The sequence below is a fragment of the Mya arenaria genome, chromosome 2 (genome assembly GCF_026914265.1).
Source record: "Mya arenaria isolate MELC-2E11 chromosome 2, ASM2691426v1".
In the NCBI taxonomy this organism is placed as follows: Eukaryota; Metazoa; Mollusca; class Bivalvia; order Myida; family Myidae; genus Mya; species Mya arenaria.
Window position 1 is genome coordinate 23,357,464 of NC_069123.1, and position 16,724 is coordinate 23,374,187.

The window sequence follows — 16,724 nt, forward strand, 5'->3', positions numbered from 1 at the left end:
TCAGAGAAGCACGGGAGCATTCGGAACTCCTCGGCCATTTTTTCAAAAACAACCTCGGATGTATATGGACGGTTTACATACTTAAAAAGTGGTACGTTTAAGTCCGCTGCAAATAGATCGCGTAGTAATCTTATTTAGTAGTTAAAATTTATGACTTAACTCTTGGGAATCGTAATTATGTTTGCAATAATACACTTCACTGGCAATCAATTTAAACTGAGATCAATGAATAAAACTCTTAAACACTACATTTAATTAATGCTTTTATTAAAAAAAATACGGACTACTTCAACAGATGTACCGGCATACATCCGAGGTTGTTTTTGAAAAAATGGCCGAGGAGCTCCGAATGGCACGGGAGTAGCACCCGGCAAGACCACGACCTCTAAACGCCAGCTCCACCACTTTACGGTGGTGCAAAGAAAAAGAGCTGTCGACACTTCCGTGGTGGAACTGTGCCCTATATTTACATAAACAAACGTGAGTATGATTTATATTTTATTTGATAATTTCATTTAGCGGACATATTTCGAAAATCGGAGAATGTGGTACCGTGTAAGAACACTTCTACTGTAAGCTGTTTATTATTTAGTTTCAATATTGTGCAAACTGTGGTGTCAGGAGCTTTTCTCCCGAATCGAACTGGTGCATATTTTGTGATCTGATTGCATAGCAAGTACATTTCGATGCTTACACACCCCGTAAGAACATTCTCACGCATGCAAACATAACTGTTATGTAAAGTACTTATGCCAGAACACAACAAAACTGATAAGCACTTTTTAAAAAGGAAAAATGCACATATTTATAAAAGTGGTGGCGCTGTTGCCCTAGTGGTGGCGCTATCGAGTATGTTTTGCGCTTGAAGTAATATAAAATGTAAACGCTTTTGGAATGAATACAAAAGTTGCTATGTTTATTATTCATTGAACATTATGCTGGTTATGCATACTACTTGCGGAAACAAAACTCTACGCGGACTACTCTACGCGAACTACCTTAACCTTACTGAAAACTATTTCGAAAATAAATGGCTAGGTGCTGTTAATTTTACCATATAACTGTAAATATCTATCATGTGGGTCCGGTTATGAGAGAGGTATTCTTGCATACCGGACGTGTGTTCCCGGTCATTTGACCAGTGCTGGAAAAACGCATCTTACACCACCATGTAAGATGAGTTATGCGCCACAACGCGCTACTTCTTATTTCTTTTATTGTATGGTTTATGAAAAGTACATTATTTCATTTAAAAAAAGCGCAATCAATTATAAGTATGCAATTAATTGAAATAGATAATGAATAATCGTAATAACGCGTTTTAAATAGTTACTATTTGACATCAATAGTGATTTAAAATTACTGCGCTTTATGACGTCAGTAAACAACGTTTCACGCGCTTTTTGGTAAAATGTACAAAAGTGCGTTTTTTACCTCAATTCTTCCACAAATTGATAATTTTAGATATGCAAGAAAAAATATCAATCACGTTTTTCCGGTACGGAAAGAAAAATCGGTCCTTCGGTCACGCTACGTGGCCGGTAACTCGGTAAACCTCTTTACCGGCTTACGCGCGTGCACTCGGGTCGGATTTTCTATCCGTACCGGACACACATGATAGATACTTATATTTATATGGTAAAATTAACAGCACCTAGCCGCTTGTTTTCGAAATAGTTTTCAGTAAGGTTAAGGTAGTTCGCGTAGAGTTTTGTTTCCGCAAGTAGTATGCATAACCAGCATAATGTTCAATGAATGATAAACATAGCAACTGTTGTATTCATTCCAAAAGCGTTAACTTTTTATATTACTTCGAGTGCAAAACATACTCGATAGCGCCACCACTAGGGCAACAGCGCCACCACTTTTATAAATATGTGCATTTTTCCTTTTTAAAAAGTGCTTATCAGTTTTGTTGTGTTCTGGCATAAGTATTATACATAACAGTTATGTTTGCATGCGTGAGAATGTTCTTACGGGGTGTGTAAGCACCGAAATGTACAATTGCTATGCAATCAGATCACAAAATATGCACAAGTCCGATTCGGTAGGAAAGCTCCTGACACCACAGTTTGCACAATATTGAAACGAAATAGTAACCAGCCTACAGTAGAAGTGTTCTTACACGGTACCACATCCTCCGATTTTCGAAATATGTCAGTAAAATGAAATTATCAAATAAAATATAAATCATACTCACGTTTGTTCATGTAAACATAGGGCACAGCTCCACCACGGAAGTGTCGACAGCTCTTTTTCTTTGCACCACCGTAAAGTGGTGGAGCTGGCGTTTACAGGCCGTGAAGACATGAAAGTCAAAAAATGACAATTTAATTTGTAAGTGAAAATTATCATGAAAAACATATTTAAATAACATGGAGAACTTGGGAACCTATTATTGTAGAACGCCCGATTTGGCTTTCTACGTTTTAAGCAGAAGCGAACATACTCAGTTTATGAGGATAGTCATTTAATTATAGGAGTATAATGGTTCTTTGATTTGGTGTCAATTAAACAGTTCAATTATTTGTCAAAATATGCGAATTAAATGTAGTACAAATATGCGAATTAAATGTAGTACGTATAATACATCTAAAGACACTAGTGTGTGTTTTTTACACGAAAGTTACTCACCTTTGATGGCAGAATATGAGTCATTAAAATTTATTAATTTGCTAGTGCCTTCTACATATATGTGTGTCATCATTAGCAGTTAACATATTCATGGTCCAGTTTAGCAACTATGGCTTTTAATCTGAAGCTCCTGGTCAAAATTGAGTCGAGACCGTAGACGTCACGAATTATCGATGTACAATATTCTGTTATCAAGACTAGGTTCACGGTGCATATATCCATATCGGTACCCTCTGCGAAATCTACTGAAACGGTACCCTATTTGCACATGCACCGGTCCGTCTCTGCTGAAAACAAATCGGCAATTGACAACAAGCCAGTAAAAATTCATTCAACTGATGAAAGGAGGGATGTCGTGTGCAAAAGAAGTATACCACGGAACACTAGAATGTTATAGCTATGTCTGTTTTAGTAATGTGCCCATTTTTCAATTACTGCAACTCCACAATAAGCTATACAATATCGATATGTCTTGCCTCGCCCACCGCCTCTGCATGCTCTGCGGGCTTAAATGAAACACTGGTTTGTTTATGTACAGCCCATACATATTACATGTATTCATTTATATATCATATTCATACAAATGGCAATTAACAGTCTGAAATATGTGGTAAATTCATAAAAACACCCTACTTTCGGTTTTGCAGCGGCAAATCAGCATGAATCAAAAGCAAGTACATAAATATCATAACCCATATATACTAGAACACTATCACTATCACGATCAACTCATCAGTATAATTCTTCACATTCTTATTTAAAGAATGTGTTGATCTTTCCCTGTTTGGTGGATGCCCATAGGTCGAAGGCCTTGCAGAAGTTGAAGTCCTTCATGTGGTCAAGATCTGGTGTGTCAACTGTTATTGTCATTAGAGTATTTACACTGTCTGGGGTGAGTCTATTTCGGGGTTTGGTTTTAATTAAGTTGTACTTGCTGAAACCTCTTTCACAGTCAGCAGTTGAGAGTGGCAGAGTGATGGCAATCTTCATGATCTTGCAGAGGTTAGGGTAAGATGCCACCAGTGTTTTGCTTGTGAGCACAGTCTCTGCCATGTTGGAGAATGTAATTGTCCGGTAGTTCTTGTCCATGTGATGTTTGAATAAGGACCACTCACACTTGAGGTGTTTTTCACTTACTGTCATTGGTGATTGTTGGTTGGTAATGCTGGGACCATAGTGCTTTCCCGGGTCATGGATCTGTTGGTCTCCATAGGTGGCTAAGTCTGTGGAATTTTGTGGCAGATTCTCTGGGTTCAGCACTGCAAAGTTTGAGATTATGCCATTGTCGGTGAACCTGGCCTCTAGGTTTTCGATGACGTGATTGATATACGTGCTGCGGATGTTTTCACTGGCGTCTATTTCCTTATTTGAACATTTGATGAAGTTATTGTGGCCATCATCTCCAAAGTCAAACCCATTCTGGTACCCATCAGGTAGGCTGGCCAGAAAATGGGGCCAGGGGTTGTTGTCATCTCCTGAAGGGACTGCAGAGTGGCTTCCAGAGTGATGGTCTGCTGGGTCAGGTTGACATCTGTCATCTGGAAGACCAAACTCAATGTACATAACTTCGACAGCAGATCTCGAAGCATGTACGACGTTGACAAGAACTTGTAGTTGCTGACAAAATTCAGCAAGCCAACAGTCACTGGGTCACTGTCCTCAGCTACCTCCATCTCAAGGCACGTAAGGAGAGCGTCGTAGTTGATGATGACAGCATCAACAGCTCCTTCAAATGAGAGCCAGCGTGTATGAAATGTCTGCTTGAATTTTTTTTCGGCCATTTTATACACTTCCTGAAATTTTCTTTGCCTAGACTGATGTTTGGGTGAATAGTTGTAATATTTAAAGATGGTATTAATCATGGCCTGATATTTTACTAAATATTGCACCTTGTCTGCTGCTTGTCCGCTAGCCAGGGCCAGTCTATGTGCTATGCAGTGGATGCTCAGAAGATGGGGATCTCTTCTTTTCAGGAGTGTTGTTAAGCCTCCACGTACACCTGTCATCACACTCGCACCGTCAGTAGTGATGCAGCACATGTTTTCAAGGTTGACACCCATTGACTCTAAAACTCTGCTGATCGTCTCACATAGTTCGACGGCATTACATTCATCCCCATTTATTTCCGATACTTCAAAGAATTTTGTTTCAGCCCTGCCACGTTTTGCATAACGCACATATACAACAAGAGTCTTTTCATTAGACACATCCGTAGACTCATCGCACATCATGGCGTACATGTCGCTGTCTCTTATGTCGTCGATCAGCTGTTGTCGTACTACGTCCCTCATGGCTTCCTGCATCTCCTTCACGCTCTCGTGGTTCGCATATGGTAGGGTGTTGTCAGATTTCACTGCTGGCTGGAACTTGGAGACGTTGTGGTGGATGATTAACTTATTTAAATCGCTGATAGCGCTCGACGCGTCGTTCCGTTTAGCCAGGTAGCAGAGATTCTGCATTATCCCCTACACAAGATCACGCTCCTTCTCGGCGGCTCGAACTGCAGCAACATCCATGCTTCCACTGGCTTCCTGTTCGGCAACGGCAAACTTGTGGTCTGAAGTCAAGGCATGTTTACGAATGGCGTCGGCTTTCATCTTGTCGCATCCCGTGGTTCATACGTTCGCCCGACCGGCTCTTTCGTATGCTTTGCAGAAGAGGAGTTGTAGTGTTGTATCAAACCGGACAAACGGATATGTCTGCAACCAAGTTGACTTGAAGTTTCTGGCGTTGTTTCGTGATGCCGTTGGTTTGTTGGGCGCTGCAAGTGATGATGAGCTTTGCTTTGTTGGTAGTGGCGTAGTGGTGCTCGGCGCTGATACCACGGAGTCATCAACGGCAGAAGGGGTGCATAGTGTGGCGTCCTGAAAATACATGTACATCATTTTGAATACTTATTTATTTGATGAAACTTGACCCACATTACTATTGCCGAACGACAACACATCTTATTCTAAACAAATTTACTTTATAAAAACGCCATTGTAGGTATACTTTTAAAACGCGTCATGCAATGAATATTGATGTACAAATTAAAGATGCACTCTTACTCCCAAACTAGATTTCCCACAATTAATAATAATGTGTATATATTCCAAAGAATAAATGTCGAAAACAATGGTTCTTATAAAGGGTACCGAGTTTAATCTTTGAAAGAAATAAGCATAAAACACGGTATTTCTACCTGATGAGACTATAGTAGACAACAGTAAATCTTTTAGCATTCACCAAACATTTAATAATTCTGCGCTTTCTGTTATTAAAAAAACAGTTACAACGTGTTGTCAGTAATTCACATGCATGTGTATGTATTGCCTTCGAATAAGAGATATCACTTTAATTAATCGTCAAACGAAAAAAACAGGTACCTTTTGCGCATCAGCTTCCTTCTGTTTCTTTAGAGGAGTACAGAATGCAAACAGTGTTTGTTGGCGACCAGAATCGCATTCTGCTTTCCTTTCTTAAGATTTTTGTACATGTTGATCTCGTATTTTATCTTTGAATGCCAAAGACGAAGTACTTTTCATAAGTATATACTGCGCACAGTATTGGCTTAATTGGCACTAACCTTTGAAAAAAAAAGCTATGATAACTCACTTAGTTAGGTACATATTATAAAATGAAAAACAACACCAATACATTTATAATGACACTTTATTGATGACATTATATGAAATACAACCCGCATATTCATTGAAAGTCGCGAAATTCCTATCAGAACAGGTTGATGAAAGTTGTTATGTGCCGACGTCAATCACGCACGTGGATTATTTTTACACCCAGGATATTCGAACAGCGATTGGCGATTGCATTCAAGCGACAGTGAAAGCTCCTCCTGCCTACTATTTTTAGCAAGGGAATGCTCGCCACGTGATTTCAGTGGCGCGTGCTATTATTCTTTTCTGCAATTCACATGATGACCATGTATTTATCGGATTAATAAATGGAAAGCGTGCTGCAGTCATTGCACGCATGGCTAACTCAAGAACAGAACAGAACAGAACAGAACAGAAGTTTATTTTGATTTAGACTTCATAGTCTCTCATCATACAAGCAATCACAGAAGTCTACATACACACAAAAACAAACAAATACACATACAAACAATTCATTAACAAAATAAAACAAAACATATAATAATACAAAGAAAACAATGTGGAGGGTAGTAATAAATTCATCACAAACACCTACATTACTTGTTGAAAGCTTTACACCTAGCATACGCTTTCAAAACTTCAGATGTACTCTTTCCAATTCTTTAGCATTGGAATATCCCCATATTTCACACCCATAACTTAATATCGAACCAACAAACGCGTCAAAAAGGTTACACTGTGTCTTTGGGCTAAATCAAAGCCCTTTAAATTTCCACTTAAAGTACACATAACCTTTAAAGCTTTTCCCGCTAGCATTTGCTGGTTATTGTTGAATTGGCCGTTACTACTATATATCGTTCCTAGGTACGTGAATTGGTCAACTATTTCTACTACCAAATTGTTATAGACCCAACTTTCGCTACGTTTCAGCCTTTCTCGTTTTCTGAAAACCATGATTTTACTTTTATCGGCATTGACTTGCAAACCCCAACGCTTGCAATAATCGGATAGACTGTTCAAACTTCGTTGTAGATCTTCGGCCGTTTCCGCTAATATTACCATGTCGTCGGCATAAAGGAATAATATCAAAGTTATATGTTCCAACGTGATTCCACTTTCTGGATAAGATTGTAAAGATAATTCTAGATCTTCGATAAACATGGCCCATAACAAAGGTGAGCATATTTCTCCCTGCTTCAAGCCGGTATCAAGGTGACCTACACAAGACGCTGGTAAAATGACTGTAATTGCTGAACATTTTATTGTATCAAGGACGGCAACAGTATCATTGCAGTAACTTTTTCATATTAAAAGGCATGTTTTGCCGCTCGTCAAATAAGGAGTGGCGACAACCCCTGTCGACACAGCTCCTACGCCTCTGTAAATCCTATCTGGGATTGTTATTGGTCCCAGATTTTCAGAGTTAGTCTGTTAGCCTGTAGCAAAGTTGCTGAATTCCATTATTGATAAATAGGTAGATTAATCATCGATATGGTACAAAATGTAAAGGAACTTACAATACAATGCATTGTCAAAATGATATGCTGTAGCATATTGTTTCTTTTTAAATGTGACTAGCACTTCTGTATATTGTAAAACAAGACAGATGTGGTTTTAATTATTGATCATTTATGCCTTTTCACTCTCTGATTAAGTCTTCTAAATTGGTATTGAGGTCAAGTTTGTCACTATTGGACATGTTTGATGAGAGCCACCTAATTAAAACGTAAGTGAAACCTGATACATTCAGAATGAGCCGAAATGTATAAGAGCAGATGACTGGTGCCAAGATGGAGGAGGTTTCTATTAGGAACGCACACGAACCAAATATTAAATCAATGGATAATATTGTAAAGAAAGCAGAAACATTTCTCAGAAACTTTATTTTATAATGTATTCTAGAAAATTGCAAACATATACAAAAAGCAACCACAATATTAGACCAAATTTATTGAAACGTCTGTATCAACGTTTGCATACCATAATACCTGAACATAAACAGTAAATTCTTCGTATGGTTTGGTCGTATATATTATATACCATAGCTTATGAAATAATACTTTAAAAAAGGGAAAAAAATCCAATTATATACAAATCAATTCATAGCAAGTTATAAAATGACAGAGTTTAGAATTCAAAAGGTTTTATTTTATTTTGGAAAAGTATAAATAATAAGGGACCGTCAAACCATTCACGACAATGTAAACCATGATGCTGAAATAAATGCTAAAACTATTGAAGATGGTAATGATAATAGTAATAACGAATATGTAATTTCCCCAATTACCGAGGAAGGAATTTGGACTTGAATCAATAGCAAAGTCAGATGCATGGATATAATTGTAAATGAACATAATTATTTGATATACTTGTAACACTGCATTTATAGACCTTAAAAAGCTTTTGACAAAGTATGAAGAGATGAATTGTGGTGAAAATAACTGTTTCAAAGTTCCAACAGAATGTTTAAAAATGTCAAAAATAAGGTCAAATAATGGAGTTTTCGTCTACTTCTTTAAAGTACTCTTCCTCTCCAATATAGGATTGAGGCAAGGGAAAACTGCTTCAGCGCTTTTTAATTTTAATTTTCGTTAAAGGCGGGCCTAAAGCCGAGAGGAAGGCAAACAACTAAAACTTTTCAACATTTCATCTTTATATAGTTTTGAGAAACTATCTTTTTCGGGAGTATAACATGTATCTGTTCCAATCACGTGACTTTCAAATGCTAAGTATACACACACTAAACTGGAAACCATTATGCGCCTTTTGAACGGTAAATTCAGCTGCGACAGCGACAATATATTCTTTTAATCATGTAAAATGATGTATTACCGGCCTCATACAGTTGACAATTTTAGTCTTGTTTTAAGGAAATACTGTATTTGCCGAGTTTGGGACCATCTGGTGCCGAGTCCCTTTAACATATGTGTTTTTCTGTAATTGATATAAGCCCCTAAATTGTTTTGATTATTAACCTTAATTCTTTCATGTTTTACATGCATGAAAGAGTGAAACTGTTGATTTGACTTTCTGACGCCTTCACAAACATACGCTTTCTTCTTCATATATCACTTCCTTCATATCGACAAAAATGTATTTTCAGTATATGAATACATCAGATATCAAATAAGAAATTCGCAAATATGATGAATCATAAACTCATAATTTGACTCATTGTATTGTTCTAAATTTCTTTCAAACAACGTACATGTATAACGACGTAAACTATGGAAACATTTTGTTGTGCATTTTGTTTATTTTTCCTTACTGCAAAGTCCGATCAGTCTATAAACAAGCAGAACTAGAGACAGGAGGTTCTTTATCAAGAAAAACACTAAACTGTACGTAACTAACTGAAGATCGATGACTACAAATAGCCGCACGCTCAAGAATGGACCGTCTTGGAAAATAATGGCTACAATACATTCCGCAATTTCCCAAGGACCATGCTCGTATGAATTCCTTATGTCAGTCATCATAGACGAATCTTGAACTTTGTTAGTGGAAGATCGTTGGTGTAAGACGGGAACAAACTGGATAAAGCTGACCGTCCAAACACCAAGCACAACACAGGTGACAGTAAAGTCCTTCTGTACGGCAGATTCGTCGAAAAGTGCATACAGCTCCATAATGTCGGACGCTGATGCCAGAAATGCAATTAACTGCTGTGAGAGCAAATCGTGCGGCACGTTATCAAGAAGCCAAACCACACACAGAAGGACGTAGATCATGAGCTCTTGAATCACAACGATCCATGTTGAATCTTCAACAGACAGAATCGTGTTGGCTATTGAATCCTGCAAAACAACATTTTTTGTTTAACTGTATTAAAATCATTGTGCGTATGCGATCTCTGAGGAACCAGATTTACAATTCTAGATATGTTTGTTTTTAACTTCTTAACGGATTAAAGGACTTTCGCAAGGTCATTGCACCCTCCAAAGTATCGGGCGTTCCATATCACACTGACAAGGTGGCAACTTTTCAAAAATGCTTAATACGATGCATTACACATCGACTTTATTTATCAAGAAATTGCCGAAAAATGAATAATTACATTTGGAAATCGTCACTATCCAAAAGGTCGTCATGTTTAAATGCCAATGAAATTCCTTCTTGTATGGCATTGTTTTATCAAATGCTCGGATAATTTCAGCAAAGACCCGTACAGTTATACAATATGTTTGTTGATAACCCACATGGGAGTGTTTCCTTAACCCTACGCTTAGAATGTAGAATTTTAATTATTAAGCAACTTCTGGGTAAAGATCGCCCGTTCCTGATGTTTTAACGAAACGTAAAACTGTATTTTTATTTCTCTCGCCGCTCGACGAATATAAAATCAAATTTATTGGCCTTCATTACAAGAAAAGTATGAATTATCAAATGGTAAAGGTTCTACATGCAATTGCAAAGAATTTGTCGAAGGCCAAAAATATTTTCTGATAATCTTATTCTAAGAATAATCTTACCAACACTCCTGGTTTTGATGTTGTCGTGGTATTATACTTTGCTGTTGTGGAGACGGTACTTGTAGGTTGTATGGTAGTTATTTCATCCGTTGTCGCTATTGCAACATCATATCGGTGAATTTGTAGCAGCCAAATGCAAGGCAGCATGGTCAACAAATAAATTGCAATACATGGACGCCACCTGTAGAGCGAATACGTTAAAAACAATGACACATCCGGAACTCCTCGGCCATTTTTATCGACCTCGGATGTATGCCGGTACACCAGTAGAAGTAGATGGTAAAATATTGAATTATGCCATTATTTAAATGTAATATGTAGCTTGTTGTTATTGATCTTAGTTTACTTGCCAGTGTACAACTGTAAACATAATTAAGATTCCTTACAGTTAAGTCAATAAGTTTAATTGCTAAATTAAATTACTACGCGATCTAGTTGCAGCGGACTGAAAGTGTACCGATTTCTGACCTTGTAAACTATACATATATATACATCCGAGGTTGTTTTTGATAAAAATGGCCTAGTTGATCCGAATGACAATGACAATATCGGATTTGACGAAAATATAATTATCTTAGTAAAACAATAGCGTTTTTTTCAATGGGGTATTCTGAAGAGAAATTCTATATTTGTGTTGTCTTTATAGTTCTTTTAGGGTGATTATTTCTCTTTTTTATCAAATAATTTAGAAATAGATTGTTTTGTGATTGTGTTAACGTTGAGTGTACATAACATCAGCAAAGGTGCTCGTCACATTGCCTGGATACAGTAATACATTTTTATTTTTATTTTTTATTATTTATTTTGGTCAAAATAGTGAATATATGTCATTTAAAAATTATTCCACATTTTTTCATGAAAGAAAATTAGTATAATATATAAATAAATAAAAGGTAAACATGTGCAAAAAATCATCAATTCCAAACGGACCTAATCAATAGAGCATAGTTCCTAAAATAATTGAGATAATCTAATAATTTTTACTGTTCTGATAAGGTAAGATTCTCATCTACAAGAAAACTATACCTTTTATGCTAGTAAGATTGACCTTTACGGCATATTAAAACAAAATGCACCGACCAGAAGCTGAAATTCGCCATTACGAAAGAACCGGGAGGTTGAAAAACAACGGATGTTTCCCCCCTAAAACACATTAAAAATAGACTAACATGCAAACTTTCCGTATGCATTACAAAGAGAAGCTTAAAATATCATTCCTTGCAATTTTGACATTGAACGCGCACTCGGCTATGACTTAAATACACGAAGCGTTTTCATTGGACGGCTACCATCGACTTTCCTTGTTTTAATGACGTAACTGGAAAAACATTCAAATGTTATCCAAAGTGAAAGTAGAAATACTGCAACAAAAAACGTTCGATTTGGATAAAACCAGGGGCGTACCTAGGCATACTCCAGTACGCCCAGGCGTACAAATGAATTAAGGTTCCCGCGAAATGGCCAGTAAAAAGTCCCACGTCAGGGGATATCGGTCCCGCTCCAACCCCATATATTATATTGGGACCAGAATATAGACATACCTTTACTTTTTTCACCGCTCTCAAGTGTATGGGCGTACATTTTAAAATGCTTTAGGTACGCCCCTGAAAAGTATGTATTACTGTATCCAGGCAATGTGACGAGCACCTGTGAACATCAGTAAATAAGTTTATCGTAATTCATGAAATGTGATTCCTGAGTTTACCGTCAAAAGTAGTATCAATTTAAAGCAGACATTTATTAATTAACTTAGTGATAAATTTTCTTCAATTACCTGTACGCCCTCAATCGTTGCTCCTTTTTGTACGACAGACAACCCTCTATCATAAAAAGTACGTTTAAACTACACAAAAACCAAAACCGGGCGTCGTTTTTTCGCCACAACAACTCTCCAACAAGCTAGAACGCAATGCATTATCATTAAAAGCCTCATAAAAAACAGCTTTAGAAATTTCGGCCCACTGTTGACAACTGTGGGTTTTTTTTTCACCTTTGTCTTGATTTCTGTCTTTCCCATCCCCTCTCTCGACATCGAGAGACTGTCCACCATCTGTTTCAATGTATTTTGTCTTTGTTTGCTCTTCTCTTTCGTTTTTGACAATTGGGTGTGATTCTGCTATACGTTTCGAGATATCGTTGTTTTCTTGGGTCAAATCTGGCAATCCAGTACTAACGGTAGGTATTCCAGGAGCTTCAATACCGATACTTTCTAAACCACTGGCTTCTTCCAATTTTGTATCCGTTTTCTTCCTTGTATCGTTGTTTTTTATATTGATATCAGGCAGTTCACCTACGATTGATTTTCCAGGACCAACTGTGAATGTTCTAATGTTTTCCACCTCGTTTACTAGTTCCAATATCGCGTCCTTTCTATGCCTTTTAGTCTTCTTTTTCTTGCGCTTCTTTGCAGTAGAGGAATCTAACGATCCTTCGGCGTCGTAATAGTGAATTTCAGCTTCTTCAGATGGGTCAAGTAGGTCTTGAGGTATGCCATCTTTTTCTATAGACATAATTTAGTCTTAAGTTTAAACCTTCAGTTTTTTACTTCGATTATCCAAAACAGTTGCCGCAATTCGATTTGAGTAGCAACTGATAATTTCTGAATGAGCCCATATTTGTGACATCTGTTTTCTGATCAACGCTGGAGTGTGTCTTATCTTTGAGATTTACCTATGAATATACCTTCTTAAGTATTTTGACTAATCATTTTTACGTAAGCAATGATTTGACATTTCAAACAAATAGTTTTAATCAAATGAAACATTTAACTTTGATGTGTTTAAAACCGCACGCAAAATATCGAACTTAATCTACAGATAATTAAATTGTTTGGATACAATGAACGCACAGTGCAGCCAATATGAATACAATTAATCATTTCGGAATGCTGCACACAGAGTATAGTTGATCGTATTCCGGCTGTACCTTTGTCATGCACAGGAAGATTTAAAAAAAAACACTTTTGTTATCGATATATAAAGACGACATATCAAGTACAAGACCCATTACCTACCTCAAAATACAAAGCCACAATAAGAGTTTAATCATAATGGAACGCTGCATATAGAGTTCAGTTGGTCGTGTCCGGACTGTAACTTTGTCAAGTGGGGATGATAAAATAGCTTGGCACATGTGCTATGTACATGCAGATGACGTGTTGCATGCAAGAATCATGTCCCTTCCTAAAAGGTCATGGACACTCTTACAGGTTTATGATTATGGAATAGTGCTTATATGCATGTACTATATAATGACAAGAACGGCTCGTGCCCGGCTGTAACTTTGTCATACATAGAGGGGTTTTAAATAAATTGGCACATGTGTTCAGTTTTGATAGCTCTTCCTGAATGTAGGTACTGCAAACTTCATTGGACCGGATAATAACTTCGGAAGCATTCGTCACTTCCTGTGACAGTTCTTATTTTTGTTACTTTTTGGTTGCATACTCACCTGGGGTACATGTTGGATCGTGAAAGAAATTATCTAGCAAAGATCTCACGTAGTGAGCTTCCATTACTAGACCCAGAGAGGTCCCATATTAATGTTAGACCTCGCCATACCGAATACGAATGTTAAAACTTGTCTATTTAGAGCACCTCAAACCAAAGACCAATCAATAATGGTACCAGGGTCTATTCGACATACCGAATATGAATTTATAATGGTACCTGGGTCTATTCAACATACCGAATATGAATTTATAATGGTACCAGGGTCTATTCGACATACCGAATATGAATTTATAATGGTACCAGGGTCTATCCGAAAGCGCGTCAAAGAAAAGACTCGTTTTAAATGGTATTAGGGTCTCTTCGAGAGCGTTACATACCAAATACGAATTTATAATGGTAACAGGGTCTATTCGAAAGCGCGTCAAACCAAGGACGATTTTATAACGATACCAGGGTCTTTTCGAGAGTTCGTCTAATAAAAGTCAAATCAATAATGTAGTAAGAGGGTCTTTTCGGGAGCGCACCAAACAAAAGACGAATTTAGAATAATACCGGGATCAATTCGAGAGCGCTTTTATAAAGGTAGCAGGCCCGTTTTCGATTATGTGTCATACCAAAGACGTATTTATTACGATACCAGTTTATATTCGAGAGCGCTTCTAACCAAAGACGAATTTATCATTGGTCTATTCACGAGTGTTTCATACCAAAGACGACTGTCTAAATGAGAGAGCGTCAAATCAAAGACGGAATATAAGAGTACCAGGGTATATTCGAGAGGTCGACATACCGAAGACAAATCTGCATTGCACCCATGATCTTTTCGATACCGCGTCTCACCAAAGACGATTTGATAACAGTACCAGGATCAATTCGAGAGCCCGTCAAACAAAAGAAAAATCGATAATGGTACCAGTGTAGAAGAGAATAAGGTTGTCACACCAAGATCTCAGTGTGTCTCATTATTTCTGCGTAAATTGAGTAGGTTAAGCATGGAGGATTATTGACGTAAACATTATAATACAGTCGAAAACTTTATCTCGATATCGCTTGGCTCGATGTCCTCGTTGGCTCGAAGTGTATGTCATGGGCCGATTTTGCTTTACTCTTTGTAAGCATTCCCGCTTGGCTCGATATTCGCGAGGCTCGAAGCATTTTGGCTGGTCTCTTGGATATCGGGTTTCGACTGTACTTATCCATATATAATTAACATGTGTATATTTTGTGTATTATACATGTATTATTTAAAACAAAATTTTCGTCAGCAAAGACGTAGATATGATTTACTTATACGGTATGTTTCAGTACATTTGTGTTTTAATACTTCTTAACAATAAAAATCAATTTGATTTGTTTATACAGATTATCAATGTTTGTCTTGATTATCTTATCTATCAGAACATAAGAATGTTAGACTACAAAACAACCGCCAAAATCCAAATAACAAAACCGCGGAGCAACTAGAGAATATTATTTAAAAGATAAGAAAGTACATGAAGGTGGGGATTGTTTAACCTCACGTCATCAACCAAACGGCGTTTATGTGTTATTTGTTACAAGTGTCATTTTATGACCAACGATAAAGTGTACTTCACAATGACGACACCAATGACACTACCTCGACTTTGTTTCGAATAGAGACACCACCACCACCACCACCACAGACTGCATGCCTAGCAATTAATTAAGTGTTGAAAACCATCTAGTTCAGGGGCGTAGCTAGGCCTAAAAACTTCTAGGTTTGATGGTTCTATGTGAGGTTGGGACTTTTATATGCACACAACACACTTAGTTATATTTGCAATGATTACAATAAAATCAAGCAAAACACCATGCACGTAGTTTAAATAAACACCAAACCTGTTTTGATTAAAAATCAAACACATTTTAGAGTTGCTCAAAGTGTTAAAGTTGCTATTTTTCATTGCATTTGGGGGTTATTTAAATTTGTCATTTTTCAAGAAAGTTGTAGGCCCCGGCCTACAAGGCCTATATGTAGCTACATCACTGAGTTGTCATTTATTTTCTTGTATTAGTTGTTTACACCTTAATTTAAAGACATTCTGCGAGAACAATTGTTTGGAAGCAGGATACGCTCATAGTATGAAAATAATTGGTTTGGAGGAAACTGTTCTTTGACAGCTATGGTAAATGCAAAACTTCCAACAGCTCTAAGGTCGGCCTAAAGTGACGATTGAAAAACAATTACACTTTAGGCCGACCTTAGGCATTATTTTAGATAATGGCCTACACAACTCAAATGATCGTTTGTAACGATTGACACCCGGCGTAGCCCGTAGTAGGCACTTAAGACCCGGGCCTGCACGTACTATTAGAAAATGGTATTGAATAAAGAAAAGCGAAGGGGAAGGGGACATATGTTTCAGCTAAGAATATTAGCAAGTATTTTTAACACTGTTTTAATTACTATCCAAAGATATTATAGAAAACGCATCTAAGCGTAGCCTATTTTTTTTAACATAGCTGGATACTTTGCGTCCTGATCACCTCTAGCAAACCGGACATCTACATGAACCCTGGCCGGGAATTTGATTCATGAATATAAGAAT

General features: G+C 37.3%; 2 protein-coding genes across 2 annotated transcripts; both read right to left on the reverse strand.

Annotated features, from left to right (window-relative positions):
• Window positions 1–3,387: 3,387 nt before the first annotated feature.
• On the reverse strand, window positions 3,388–5,093 carry LOC128213824 (zinc finger protein 862-like). The gene is made up of 2 exons (XM_052919885.1): window positions 4,061–5,093; window positions 3,388–3,893 (listed from the first exon to the last, which is right to left on the reverse strand). Exons 1-2 carry the CDS (start codon window positions 5,091–5,093, stop codon window positions 3,388–3,390), a joined length of 1,539 nt encoding a protein of 512 aa, XP_052775845.1.
• Window positions 5,094–8,119: 3,026 nt separating this feature from the next.
• LOC128225066 (transmembrane protein 26-like) lies at window positions 8,120–12,570 on the reverse strand. The gene is made up of 3 exons (XM_052935074.1): window positions 12,477–12,570; window positions 10,703–10,883; window positions 8,120–10,027 (listed from the first exon to the last, which is right to left on the reverse strand). The coding sequence occupies exons 1-3, from the start codon at window positions 12,527–12,529 to the stop codon at window positions 9,485–9,487; spliced, it is 777 nt and encodes a 258-aa protein (XP_052791034.1). The 5' UTR covers window positions 12,530–12,570; the 3' UTR covers window positions 8,120–9,484.
• Window positions 12,571–16,724: the final 4,154 nt, after the last annotated feature.